Below are 15,347 nucleotides of genomic sequence, written 5' to 3'. Positions count from 1 at the left end.
CGTCCTTGTAGATAGCAGACAAGAACAGGGACAGACAGTAACTTGAGAAGCGTTGCGCATTTAGGTATGCCTGCATCATCAAATGAATATGTATACGTATGCGTTCTTTTCCCTTCCCCTTTCTTGTAGACCTGTATAAATATCAGGGCACCCATTTTGCCTTTAGGGGAGTATCTCCCACTAACCTTTGGTGGGGTCCCCCTGCAGTACGTACTGCTCAATAAACACTGCAGTGAAGCCTTGATTATTTTGCATTTTGATTCCACAATCAAAAATAGCGCTTGTGACAATTAACAGCAATAAAATATTTTTAATTTATTTGTTTGTGAGATTTGGATCTTGCTTTTTCTCCAGAAGTTCATGGACATCTCCATTTTGTCCCCCAGTAACAACCTTGTGAGATAGGCTGGGCTGAAGAACAGCTGGCTTAGTCATCCAGTGAGCTTCCATTGCTGGATGGACTTGAACCTGGGCCTCCGTGCTAAAATTCTGTTCTTTAACCACTATACCATATTAGCTTCCAGTAAAAGGGTATTTGTTTATAAAATAAACAATTACCCATTTATAAACTAATGAAAAACACAAGTAAAATCACAGTAAAACACATATCAACAAAAATATTTTTACATATTGTATTGTTGGTATGAATTGTTTTAATCAAAGGTTGTTAAAGCAAGCCACAGTGGCCTGGTTTAGACATAATTCTAAGCCATAAACTGTGTTTGCAAATCACGCAAAAGCCAAAGGAAACATTCCAACATGCCTTAGCATGATTTGTGAACCCCACAATTAGCTTAGTGTGATATGAGAATGCAGCCTCTGAAAACATCAGATTTACATCCACAGGCTGAGTCTGGTCTCCTCCCACCTTGGCACTGTAACTGGCAGGCTAAATGTGCACAGTCTAAATATTGACTGAGCATTCAGTCCTGATCTCCCACTTTCTTTCAGAACGGCTGTCTATCTTTTTCACTGCATGATTTTTACAAAATTAAATGCCATTCTTCATTACAACATACACAAACTCGCTTGTTATACATTTGGCAATTCTAAGTCTAGGATAGACCACCTGCATCAGGCCAGGTAGGTTACAATTAGGGTGAGGGCCTGGGAAGCACAGGTTGTGGACTGCTAACTCATGAACTGGTTTTCCCTGTGCTTGAATCTGGAGAGAAAAGTGGATTTGTGCAGAACACAAGGAGTCTATTTCCAGAGTAGCTACACCTCTCCACTGCAGTTTTCTTAGAGAGCTTCCTCCAAACTCAGTTTTCTTAATCTTAAGAACTTTTCAACCAGATGTTAAAAACTTCTCTGCCTGCTGGTCTTGAGATGAAACTGGGGCCATCTTTAGCAGTAGGAGCAGACACAACTTTTTCCTAAGCTTAAGGCTCATTTTATTGAAAAGAATGCATTCCTTGGAGCGGTGTTTCTCAGCCTTGACAACTTTAAAACAGGTGGACTTCAACTCCCAGAATTCCCCAGCTAGCATTCTGGCTGGGGAATTCTGGGAGTTGAAGTTCACCCATCATGAAGTTGCTAAGGTTAAGAAACACTGCCTTAGAGAATTACTTGGTGCTTATCAAGATAATTGCTTGGTCTTTAAGCACATTCTCTCTGTACCCAATGAAGTATAGCAGCTGGTGCAGTAGCAAATAGCTTGGTTAAGTTCATTGGGTAGAAGTTGGAAGTCTCAAACTCCTCCCCCAGAAGCCCTCTAGGTCTTTGCATCCTAGCCCTGCCTCCTGCTTTGGGAAAGCAACATGTGCTTCCTACTGTAGCATCCATCTTCCAGAGGTATCTCACCTGGTGCCCACCCACTTAATCCTGGCATGAGAGAGATAAGACTTTTATATCCCATGCTTCATTTCTGATGATTAAAAAGTAAAAATGAAAAAAAAAATTCCTGAGGCACCAGGAAGCATTGCAAACATCTAGTATTGCAAAATGAGGTCAAGAGTACCATATCTCTGGCTCAGCTGTGAAAGGTTTGGGAGATTCCATTTCTGTTCTTGATTGACGGGAATCAAGTGCCAGACAAAGACACCAAGCCAAGATGTAGTGTGTTTGTTCCTGGCTTAGCATATTACAGATAGATATAATATGAACATAGGCATTGCACTTTGTAAATTACTGTTTTCTATGCAATATTTATGCAAACCCAAACAAAAATGGCTTAATCAATTAACCATATCCTGGTGAAATGTGCAAACCCAGCCAAATGATGGTTAATTATAACTATGAAACAAAGCAATGCTGTGCCATGTTTTTTGGAATAGCTTTTTACTAACATTAGGTAAGATCTCAGGTTAGGCTTCAGACAACATACTAAAGTGTGTTTAATCCAACAGGGAAACAAAACATTCAGATTTTGGAAGGAGGAAGATTTTCAGAGGAGGAAAGAGAAGCATGCCAGCCAAAGGTGAAGCTATGCTTATTCTCATAATTCTATAAATTATAGTTACAGAGAAACAGCCACAATCTTTTTCAAGTTCACAGCACAACTGGTTTTTTATCTATAGGAAAATTTGACTTCTGAATGCCACTAGCATTAAATGAAGTGAAGGATGATTGTTTATACATGTTTAGGAAGAGTGTTTTGCAGCTGAGTGGCTGGCTGATTTTTCTGTGGGAACTTCTAACAATGAGAGAAAAACATACTGAATTTTAACATGTAGTTAATATCTAGGAACCAGAATACACGATTGACTCTAGATTGAGAGAATTGGTTCATTAGCCCTGACAGCACCTAGGCAACCTAGCTAATCTCAAAAAGCTAAACAGTTGGATGTGGTTAGTGCTTGGATGGAAAACTATCAAGAAATTACAGGGCCCTGGCTCAACTGAGAAGTTAAAAATATCCCAAAGGAAGGCAGCAATGATCCATTTCCATACTGCTGCCAAGATGGATATCTCCATATAGTCAACACAGTTGACCTTGTGTCAATGAAATCGTCACTTTTTAATTAAAATTAGTCTTAATAAATTCCCATTGAAAATGGCTGCATTAAATTCAAAGAAATGTATAACTCTTTCCTGTCCTGAGGTCCCACACTATGCAATGTTACTGTATAAGTTAGGGGTATAGATTTAGCTTACTTGGGCCAGAATGAGATTCCAATCAAAGGGTTGAGAATGGGGCTGGTGGGAATTTGCTAATTGCCAGAAACTGTAATGTTTTGCTGCAGTACTAGCAGAAACAATAAGAATCTATTCAGCAGCTCTGTTGTGGACCTAACTTCTAGATTCCATCTCTGGTTCCCATCTTTCCTGGTCTGGTCTACCTGGTGGGGCTGACATCACCAGCCACTAGGATTTTTATTCTCACAAGTTATGAACTCTAGTCAGAAAGCCTAGCTCGAACCCATGTTCACAAATGGTGACCTCAGTCTTTTAAGGAGTATGGCTATGTTTCTACTATGTCATTTCTAGATTTGAGCCACTTATGACTTCTATTGTCTAAAAATGCCCGGCAAACCATTTTTTTTTACAAATCAAGCAAGTTTTTTTTAAACTAAGTCTGGAAGGCAAGGTTGACTGACACACTGAATAACACAGAAAAGCTGAAACGTGTAATCTTGCCTTCCTCTGTGGTAGATACGATGCATGGCAATAAAGAATCTGTGGTTGGCACATTCATGCCACTTTGGGAGAGAGTCTATAGGCTTTATTCTCTTCTCCACTAGCTCATTCCTATAAATGATGACTACACTACAACCATATGTATATTTTATAAAAGAAATAAGAAAGACGGTGATGCCTTCAAAGAGGATTTTAACAGAGAAAGCAGTTCCTTCTGGAATGTAGGCATTTCTGAATTGATCCCTGGAGGTGACTCAAAACTTTCCAGCGGGAAGAAAATAATTCTTGAAGACTTGGAGGATATTGTGAAGATGCTCTCCTGCGAGTTTCTCAAAGATGTCCATTCATATATTAGCATTTGAAAATAACTTTTAGGCAAAAAGTAATTGTTGATGATCATGTGAAGAGGGTATGCTATTCATCTGATAAAATTAACTTCTAGTCTGATATAGGTTATGCCATAATAAATCAGCTAGTCTGTAGGATGTCTTCCTTTTGCTTGCAATAGTCTGATGCATCCATTCCAATGGAAGCTGTTTAGGCAAAATCCTCTAAGTGCTAATCGATCAAATCAGCTGATGCACGGCCAGCAACAATAACATGTGCTTGAATAAGATGTAGGGCCATTTTCCAAAGCCACTGCTAATGTACGATTAGGTAAACAATGGATCATTTCAGGCTTCTAAAAAGAAAACACACTGAGAAAGAAGGGAGGCTCAAACATTATCTAATATCCAGGCCCCTTTCAAAATACAAAATGAGTACACAGTCAATTCAATAAATAAGTAGATGTGTCCTAATGCTAGAAATATTTGTTTATCTGTTGGATTTATATCCTGACTTTAATTTAGGAGCTCCAAGTGGCATGCATAGGCCCTCTTCCTCCAATTTGTGCCTACCATAACCCAGTGCAGTGTGGAGTTTTCTGAAAAAAAGAAAAGAAAAAACTACAAAGGCTTCATGCCATTCAGAAACAAACAGCAAACAGAACAAATTCAAGAAATGTTGAGGAAATGCATGGTGGGAAGAGGAGCTCCTACCCATTTCTACCTGTCACACCACTGCAAAAGTCACAGACCATAACCCCCAAATTGGCCGTTCAGAATGGCAGGAAAGAATGTTGCAAATGATGAGTTTGGGAGCAAGAACAGCAAGATTGAACTGCAAATCTTGCAGGGATCAGAGCAGGATCAGCTAACATGGAAGATAAGTAGAATGAAGTGGACTGAGTCAAAGTAAATAAAATGAAGCAGGAACTGTCAGAACTCCTGCCAAGGTTTGTTCATAAGAGATGGGGCTAGGATGATGTCAGCAAGATCCTGGAGACAAATGAAAGAAGAGTTTAGCTGACAGGCTTCAAGGAATCCACAGGTTTTCTATTATTCCGTTATTTTATCTCGAACACCAAATGCAAATGAGCATGCCTATGAGTGCATTTACACACATGTGTACATACTTATGAAGCCCATCAACTGAAAAGAAGTTGCACCACAGCATGGAAGATTCCCAAGGACTGTAACCTTAGTAATCATTGCCCAGTAACCCTTATCTGTTTTTCCCAAATGTGGGTCAAGGGCCTTTGCTTGTCACAGGATTGTTTAACTTGCAAATCAGCACACAGATTGGATATTGCATTCAACTCGATAAACAGATTTGAGCCTTTTATTACGTTCTTCTGCAAAGTCACACAGAAGTTTCAGAGGAATGATTCTGTATGAACACTGATTGAAGTGGACATGGATTAAAGAAAAGAGTAAGTTTCCCAACCTGATATCCTCACAGAATGTTGGATTACAGCCCTCATATTTTTCTACAAGGATGGCAAAGGCTTGGGAATAATGCAAGCTTTAGTCCGATCTATGTGAAGGGCACGAGTTTGGGGAAGTCTGTCTCTACAGCTTGAAAATCTAATGCCTAATTCTCTATGCTTACTGACACAACAATGCCAGAACAATTATCTTCATGTTTATGTTGAAGTAAATTCTACCATGGTCAATACAATTCACTCCTAAAAATATGTCCATAAGTCAAAAATATTTAGAAGTGTTCCAGAATCTCCAGTTGCTGCTTGTTTTCCTTTGAAAATTACATAAATAGGAGGCATGACTGCATGTGGACCTCAACGCTTTAAATTAGACTTAACACAGTTAAAAAACAAAGAACAGACCCCCCAATTTCCTCCCCCAAAAAACTTTAAAATGCCCCCTCTTCCAAAAACTGCTAAGTGTGATCCCAACTCCAAAAGGTAGCTACCCCATCCTATCTGATTTTTTAAAACCTCTAGGATTTAAATTCAGGAATATTGATTCAAAACATCTCCACCTCTTGCACACTCACTTTTTGGGGGGAGGGGAGAGCAGAAATTTGCATTTGGACGTATATGCAGAACACATTCCAGCCAGCCAACCAGCCCTCCACCACCATGACAAGACTTCTTTTCAATCGAATGAGTGGATCTCTATTCAAGTCTATTAGGATTGAAGCCTAAGCCATTAAAATTAATTAAGTAGTTCAGTAAATAAAATATTGTTTAAATCAATTGGTTGTTTGCATAGATTTTCTCTTCTCCAAATGCGAAAGGATTATTATTTCACACATTATTTAAGACAAAGGATGTTTATGACAGAAATTTCATAAAAAATGCTCTCTGTCCTATTCTACTAACATCACATTATGTTTAGAGAAAAGAAAAAGATTTCTACAATGCTGTTAAAAAGAAAAAGGGGACAAAGGTCTTTATTAAATGAAAGCTTTTTATTCCTGTTCTTGAGCAGCTCCCAGATGTTTCAATGGGGCTGATGCCAAAGAACGTTCCAGTAGATTGTCTCCAATGTGATCAGACCAAAGTCAATGAGATGTATATGCACAGAGAATGAAAAGGATGCTAAACTTTAGCACTGGGACACAGTTCTTTTTATTTCATTTGTGTAGCATTTCTCAAAGTAAAAGAAATCGACACAAAGTTCAGTTGCATTACATTCAGCATAAATGAAAAAAAAATTACAACATGCCAAGATAGCCAGGGTTGTAATGCAGTGAACACTTACATGGGAGAAAATTCCAGTGATTTCAGCTTTTAAGTTAACATACAAGAGCTGTACAATGAAGGTGTAAATTAAATACAAGTGAGGTCAGATTAACATTTGTATTAATTATTTGGGTGAGAAGATTATGGGAATGGATATCAAACTTGCAGATGTCACAAAATTGGTGGGTTAGCTAATACTCTAGAAGACAGAAATAAAATTCAAAACAATCGTGATAGGTTTGAGAATTGGATTGTGAATAAGAGAAAGAAAGTTGACAGAGACGACTGCAAAGTTCTTTTCTTAGGAGACAGAAATCAAATACACATGGAGGATGAGGGATACATGGCTTGGCAACAGTACTTGTAAAAAAGGTCTTGGAATTGTAGCTGATTACAAAGTAAATATGTGTCAGCAGTGTTGTAGCTGCAAACAGGGCAAATGCAGTTTTAGACCATATCACAGTAGTACAGCAATCGATGCATTTTATTCTGCTTTGGTCAAATCCTACCTCAAAGACTGTGTCTAGTTCTGGGCCCCACTATCTCTTAAGGATTCAAAACTCTGGAACAGGTTCAGAGATGGACAAAAAGAGGGAAGGAACTTTGAGAAAACTGAAGAGGGAAATGATAGCAATCTTTAAATACCTGAAAGGAAGTCACACAGATAAATGCTAAGACCCATTTTCTATCATCCCAGAGTTCAGGACACAGACTAACTGTAGCGAGTGTAGAGGATAGCCTTGAAGGAGAGAGGGAAGATCTGTTACCAAGGCAGCAATCAAATAAAGAACGCTTGAACCCAGACCAAGATGGTGGTTTACGAAAACATCTCACACAGCCCCCACCCCACCCCAATTCACATGAAGATAAAAGAAGGAAGGGAAGTACATCAGTTACTATAACTGTTCTAGTAAAAGTAGCTTAGGTCTGCACAGTGTCTGTTCCTTAGACTGGTCTACCTTATACATCAATCTCATTTTCGTAAACCACCTTCTTGGCCTGGGCTCAAGCCTCATTTATCTGATCTTTGCTTTGGTCCGGAGGATGGCTTTGGTAATGGATCTTCCTTCTGTCCTTCAAGGCCATCCTCTACACTCACTACACTAATTGATTTAGGGTACAGAAATGCATATTTGGACTGCAGATTTTTTTAAAAAGCTTTCTAATAATGAGAGCAGTTTGCAGGGAAATCAGCTGCTCAGAGAGCTAGTAGGCTCCTCTTCAAAGGATGTGTTCAGGGAGAGGTTGGACAGCCATCTATCAGAGAGCCTTTAATCTGGATTCCTGTGCTGGTGATGAACTGAATGGCCCTACTTTTCTGTAAGGAAATACTGCTTCATTAGCCCTGTGTCTAGAAAGCATCAGAAATGCTTTCTGCAGAGATTCATTGGAACATTATCTCTTCCTCAATCACTATAGGCTTACTTTGAAATGGAAGACAAACATTAGTGTCTCAGTTGTGTGAACACACCATTGTCCTACATGAAAATCCTACATATTTCCTCTATATACCAATGCAAATATTAATTGAAGCATTAAAAGATGACTAACAAACAAATTACCAATACCATGAGAGTCAGCAAACTAGGGGATGAAAGTTTATCATCATGATCATGATCATCATGATCATCATAATCTTTCCTTCCATCTGATCATAGTTATATTGATATTACTATTATTACTATTATTCTATGCATATCCTGGTGCAGTGTTCCTCAACCTGGTGCTCTTCTAATTGTTTAAGCATTCTTTTGCAGTCCCACTAAATCTAGGATATCAGATTAGGGAAGAACGTACTAGTGCGTCTTGTGCCAAGGAAGAAGAAGGCTTAATTGAATTAATCTCTGGAAATTCTCAGTCTGCAAGGAAAACTGAGGCCACTATTATAGGGAAATATTTTGACATATGAGATTTTGTAAGTATTTCCTTCAAACACTACAACTTAACTATTTGCTCAGTTTCCCTGTTCTCCATCCACTTATCAAATATATTGCATTATCATGATTCAAGCCATGGAATTGTACAGTGGATTTAGTGTGGCAGCTTGATTGATGATCACATTGTTCATAAGACAGCTTCACTACAAGCAGTTGTAAGAAGATAATGCATTACAAAGAGTAGGATTCTGCTGCAAAGTCTAATTGGAACCACAGTACAAATTTCCCTTACAAGTGTTCCGAATGTCAGGCTTCACCCCATTTGGGAAAGCTCCCAAGAAATTGAAGAACAATAGGTAAGTAGGATTTATGGAAGATAGCAGGAAGCCATAACCCAAGCATTTCTTCAACTACAGTGATTCAAGAATGTATCCTCCATAATGAAATAAGGTTCACACCTCTTATGATTTGTTTTCCTTTCTGCTCTATGTGATGGATGACTTGGTACCATCTTCTGGGCTCCCCTCTGTCCTCTGCAGCCGTCCAACTTGCTATCATAACCTTTTTCCCTCCATTGTTTTAAAAACAGTATTCTGTGAGCAGCCAATTTTTCATGTTAGCAAACAGTTTTGATATCCATGAGTACTATTTATAACTTATAACTATTGATAATGCCTAGAGCAAATCAATATAGCCAAGAATATGTAATAGATTCTGATAGACTTGACCTTTAAAATAAAATTATGGGAATTAAAAAGTGGGTATTAACTGAACATTGCATTTAAAAAAGCAAACTTCGGGTTAAGGTGCATGGGAACAAAAAACAGGTCCTGAAGTTGTGGAATCTCTTCTAAAAGTCCTGATTTAATAGGGATCAACAATCTAAACAATTCTGGTACTATATAAGTTTCTTGCCAAGAGTATTTAAAAAATAAATACTAGTTAAATACCTGTTGTAATTTTGTTATACACAACCCAATTATTGAAAGACAAGCAGTTCCAGGATAGAGCACATATCCAAGTCTGGTTTCTTTTACAAGGGGATCCTTGCAGATGTCATGCCATTTTGTAATATTTATATTTGTTTGCAAACACAGCAACTGAACATAGTGGGAGGAGCCCACAGCCAGATGTTAAAACAGGTAGCTAAAATTGATGCTCTTGTATCAGATTTCTAGAGATGGTAGAACATCAAAGACACTTTAGGGCTCAATGAGACTCTTTCCATATGCATGTGTACACACTCATGTCCTACCAACACTGAGGGACTAGCCTAGGTTTTCAGAAGTGGAACAATTAATTCTTGCTTGAACCACTGCTTCAGAGAAACATTGTGAAAAGAGTTTACAATCTTTTTCTCTGCAACCATGGAGGGAAACTCCCACTTCATCCTACCTTCTGGCTCCTTAGAGTTCCTCCCTCACTCCTAAAGCCAAGGCAGCAGAACATATTGGTATGTTCCCACTGTCCTCCCTATTGTCTTGGGTAGTATGGTTGCCACTCCCTTGCTTAGCAACTGGTTGGAGGAAGAGTTATTTTCCCTTTTTCTTCTCATTGCAAGAGGCTCCAAGATGGTTGCAACGTTCTAGCTAGCTACCATTTTTTTGCTCCCCACCATCCCCATGGACTAGCTGGAGGGAACTGAGCAACGTGTAGAGGGCAGCAGTGAGAATACTCACATAGCTGTGGAAAAAATGCTGCAGAAGGTATGAAAGGTGAAGCTGCTGCCCATGTGGAAGAGCCCTGAGAATGGAAAGATAAATCCCTAACTGCTTCTGGAGGTGGTGGAGAAAGATCTATGCAGAACATCTCTCAAAACGATATTGAGATAATTTGAAAATTAATGTACTGAATTTTCATATCAGCATAATATCAGTGTTTGCCTATCAGCTGGGAGGTACCAAGGCAAACCTGTCCAGCAGGTTTGCCCAATGTTAAGTTTTTCTACTGTCCAGTCCCTAAACCTGAAGTATAATTTTGCTTCCCTTCCCATCTCACCATGCTGTCTTTTTCTTGTGGTGCATTTGTAAACCTATATATGTCTGTGTCTGTGTATGCGGGTATATTTAACAATAATGTAGACAAGCACATAGAAATTCCTTTGCCAACTTCACTGTGCCATCTTGTGAATCTCATGTCTTGTGTGTGTGTGTATACTCACATAGCTGTGGAAAAAATGCTGCAGAAGGTTTAACTTTTGATGCATGCACTTTCTCCTTAGACATTATATTATCCAACCAAATTTGCAAACTAAGCAGCAGCAGAAATATTTTCCCCAATCTACGTTGCAGTGAACTTAGCCTGCTGTATTCTGGGAAAGTAAATATTGAATCATGACTTGCAAAAATCAGGGTTGGCATCAATCTCATGAAAGCTCTTTTTACCTGATCTGTTGTTGCTCCCTGGAGCTCTTTTTTCATTCTCTTCATCATCGCTGTCACAGGATACTGGCTGAACATCAAGCTTGTATTCGACTTGATTTATACCACATTCCTGCTTCATAAAGTTTCTCAGAGCCACAAGGCGGTGATGAATGGCTGCATAGAGTGAGTCAGTGTCCTTTGTGCTGGCCTATGTAATAGACAGAATGCATGGATCCATGAGGTATTGTGTTCCAGAGCACCAATGAAAAAGAGAACAAGCCACAGGAAAGTAAAAAAGAAGAAAGAGCCATATAGCAAGAAGAGAGAGCGACTGATTCCTGAGTGGTACCATCATAGCTTCAAAGAAATATGTCATAAAGGTGATACTCAGATTCGTACATATGCCTGTACATCAGCTGTGCCTGGCATTTCCTCCCACTTTTTTTGACACATGAAACAAAATATCATGCGCTATTTGCTCCATTTTACTTTATTTTTTATTTTTAAAATGGATGTGCTGCCCTCAAAACCAGCTTTATTTGGGTAACTTAGAGCAGTGTTTCTCAGGACCCCTTCCCACTTTTAAAAATTATGGAAGACCCCAAAGAGCTTTTGTTTGTATGGGTTGTATTTATTGACATTTACCCTATTAAAAATTAAAATCGACACATTGGCTGCTAGCGTAGTTTCTCATGTTGTTTGATGGGATTTCAGTATTGCATTACTTTTCAACAGAGGCTGGCAAATAATTTTGATTTTGCAGACCCCGGAGAGGGTCTTGGGGGACTCCCAGAGGTTCAAGGAGCACACTTTAAGAAACACTGACTTAGAGCAATCGAATATCCTCAGGTAGTGAACATGTCAACCAACCCTTAGTCCAACAACGTATTTTAAAGACAAGGATCTACTATTTATTTATGTATTTAGTATACTAATTATCACCATTCAGGTTTTCCAAAAAGCAGTTTTATGAAATACAAATTGGGTAACAAGTAGAACGTCTACAATTTTCACTGGGGTTTCACATGAACTTGCCTCCTTGCTCCTGCAGTATCTTGCTGTCCAAAAAGAAGGGTCAGTAGACTCCCTAGAATATCTTGGAATAGGGTGCAAGCGAATGCGGCAGAAATGGAATATTGACAAAATCCAGGGAATATCTTTTGGTTCAAGTGATGGTTAAAAAAAACCCTTGCAAATCACAGTGTAAATCAATTAAAATGGAAAACTTAAACATCTTTTCTAGGATCATACAGTGAAGCATGATGATGATGATCATCATCATCATCACCCATTCAATGAACATCACAGTCTTTACATTAGGTATTTTTCAACAATTCAGGCTTTATCCAAGAGCCTAGGAATCGTGGAATTCTTACTCTCATTCTTACTTGTATTAGGAAAACTTTGACGGAACCATCCTCCAGGTCTGTTGCTGTGATACACACGCTCTTCCGGTTTGATCTTTCTATAACCATCTGAGCCCACAGTTTGGTGTTAAGAATAAGCCTCATGCTTCCTTGATTTCGCATGACTGCAAGCATGAGAAACATTATCAAAAAGGAAGGCAAGGAAATTGAAACATTCCAGTCTTGAAGCAGATTTTCCTAGCAACTCTTGGAATTTCCACATACTGGTATTAATCCAGCAGAGTAACATGTGACTTGCTACTCATTCTGATGATGCTGAAGGGGTTCCCTTTTCCCAAACGAGAGAAAAACGCTTTTCTGTATGAATTGGGATATACCAGCCTCCAAAGTAGTTGCAGAGAACATATCTTCCTTCATTCTCCATAGATGTACATACCTGGATTGATCAGTCATAGTAACATGCATATAGCTGTTGTGAAAGATGCCCAAATATACTATGAGTCATGGGGTCTTGGAATGCAATAGAGCATGGGTGTCCACAGGGTATGGTAAAAAAGTCAAAATGGCAACCATCAAAGCTCTGCCTGCTTTTTTATGCATGTCACAAGCAGAACTTCAGTTGCACTAATATGGCCACCAAATTTACTTTTTTTTAACCCCATTGTGGATACTCGTGCCTTGGAGGTTTGGTGCTATGGTACATAGAAAGCTTTTGGGGGGGGGGGGTTATATATATATTAAAATCAATCATCTTTACAGAGCTTCCCTTCAAACTGCCTCTGAAATTTTCTGCAGAATGATGGAGAAATTTACATAAATACACGTACCAAAATGCACAGAATATGGGGAATAGCCATTTCTTTTGGTTTTGGTTTTTTCTATGGAGGTAAAAAAGGGATGTTAGTTTAATCATGGATCTAATGGAATCTCAAGGGCAGGAGAGACAGTCATTAGTCAAGCTGAAAGGAGAGCGAATGAACCCTGATTGGTTGATTCTTCTCTAGCATTGACTTGGCCAATGATTCTGTGCAAACCTGACCAACCATTTTAATGTCAGAATAAACCTACAAAGAATGATGACAATCCAGATCCATGTCAAATGGGTTTAACTATGTTGAGAAGGATTGACAGAGGAAAAACTAATAGTCTGGAAGGGCTCCCTAATACTCAACTTATGGCTTCCAAGAGGCTACTGTTCATCCATATCTTGACTTTTTAGTCTTTGTACTCTTGTTCAGAACTATGGTTTTAGTCATATACAAACTGAATAATTAAAACTTATTTGATTAATTGTCAAACATCTTTTTCATGGGGTGAAAGCCCTGCTTAAATGTGATTTTTAAATGTTCAATTTAAACAGATTGGTTGTATTTGCATATTTTTCTAATAATGGGTTATGTGTACATGGAAGACCACCAGAGAATGCCAAGGCTGTAGGCTAGACTGAGAAGTCAAAGCAAATCCTAGAAAAAGGCAGTGATAAGCCAATTCTATCTTGTTGCAAAAAAAAAAAACTGTATAGCTGTGTCCATGTGATTCCTAGGTGTCAAGCAGACTTTATATTTAAATACAGAATTGCAAAATTAATTTTTACCCAGTCTTGACTGCAGCATTCCATGCTGATTGCTGGAGGTATCATTAAGTCTCAAAGACCCACTGCCTCTTTCAGTCCAGGACAACAATACTTTATTAAACAAAAAAAGCCTGCAGTTGATCTAAGATAGAAGAAATCATCATCATCATCATCATCATCATCATCATCATCATCATCATCATCATCATCATCATCATCATCATTTCTATGACACCTACTAGAGCAATTGTTTAATAACAATGATCTACAGGCTTCTATGTTATTTCTATCATTGCTATCAATTAAAAAAAAGGAAATGGTAGCTAAATGATCTGAACTGAATGCTCTGTGTGTTATTTACTTAGACACCTAAACAGAAGGGAAGAACAGAATTTCTTCTCAGAATTTGAAATAAAGTTATCTCCTCTTCTTGGGAGAAGATGGCTGTTAGTGAACTTGCAAAACTCTCTTCAGCTCTTGTTCTTATGGCAATATTAGAAAGATCCTGCTGTATAAAGTGATTTTGCTTTTAAAAAATGGGCCTCTATTCTAAGGGTGTGCTTACTTAGCAAGGTATGAATGATTATTCTAATCCAGTGTGTGAAAAAGCAAATTTCACTATGCAGATCCCTAACTGAAAGACAAATTATACCCAGATTGGAACATGTATGCATATTCCGCTAAGGGTTTCTGCACATATCCAGCTGCAGCCTTGTGTGTATAGGACTGTCTATAACAATCAGTGATTGTGCTTATCTACTGTCAAAGGGATGAGATGGGCAGTTATACTGAGCCCCCTCCCTGCTGTCTCAGACAATTGGTCAACATGACAATTGCTCTTTGACAAGAATTTCTGGTTTGAGCAGTCTTAGCTGCTGCACTTGTACACAACTGGATTAGTTTTATGATTTAGACTAGTGTTTCTCAACCTTAGCAACTTTAAGATATGTGGACTTCAACTCCCAGAATTCCCCAGCCAGCCATGCTGGCTGGGGAATTCTGGAAGTTGAAGTCCACATAACTTAAAGTTGCCAAGGTTGAGAAACACTGATTTAGACAGATTACAAAAGGATTTACATGGATAATGAAAATGTGTTTCTTGAACAGCAGCTTGCCCAACATCAGACTAACTGCTTTTATTTCCACTTGATTTTTCTAAAACAACACATACACACAAGACAGAAACAAGTGACGGTATCATTTGTCTTGTGCAATTCAGGCAGTTTAAGACTCTGTGTGAAATGGAGTAGCTTTGATGCTTTTTAGCGCTCCCAGCTGTGTTTCCATTTTTACTGTGGCTAGTCTGGCAACATCTGAGAAACTGTTCTGGAATTCGGATGACTATGAATATTGATCATTACAATTAAATAACTTTTGAAGAAGCTACGGTCAAGAAAAAGAACAGATGGCAGATACCTTGCACACTAACTGGTTACCAGCTGAACTAAAATAAATTACTGACACCAAAATGAGAAGATGATATTCCTGATTCAGTAATTAGCTCCAATCCAGAAAAACCAGCAGTGTTCCTAACTTCCATTGAGATATTGGTATAAGTTG

The 15,347-nt window shown here is 38.6% G+C and overlaps 1 protein-coding gene across 1 annotated transcript in view; it reads right to left on the bottom strand.

Annotated features, from left to right (window-relative positions):
• Positions 1-15,347, bottom strand: part of RANBP3L (RAN binding protein 3 like) — a 43,420-nt gene that overhangs the window by 1,697 nt on the left and 26,376 nt on the right. Inside the window, exons 12-14 of the mRNA XM_088152738.1 lie at positions 13,809-13,929; positions 12,236-12,378; positions 10,869-11,055 (exon numbers count right to left, since the gene is read on the bottom strand). Coding sequence (XP_088008864.1) covers positions 10,869-11,055; positions 12,236-12,378; positions 13,809-13,929 — 451 coding nt within the window. The remainder of the gene's footprint in view (positions 1-10,868; positions 11,056-12,235; positions 12,379-13,808; positions 13,930-15,347) is intronic.

Source organism: Python bivittatus, unplaced genomic scaffold (genome assembly GCF_059951505.1).
Source record: "Python bivittatus isolate LINGU-HERP-01145 unplaced genomic scaffold, Pbiv_v1 ctg000570_np1212, whole genome shotgun sequence".
In the NCBI taxonomy this organism is placed as follows: Eukaryota; Metazoa; Chordata; class Lepidosauria; order Squamata; family Pythonidae; genus Python; species Python bivittatus.
This window is presented reverse-complemented; position numbering and strand designations above follow the sequence as displayed.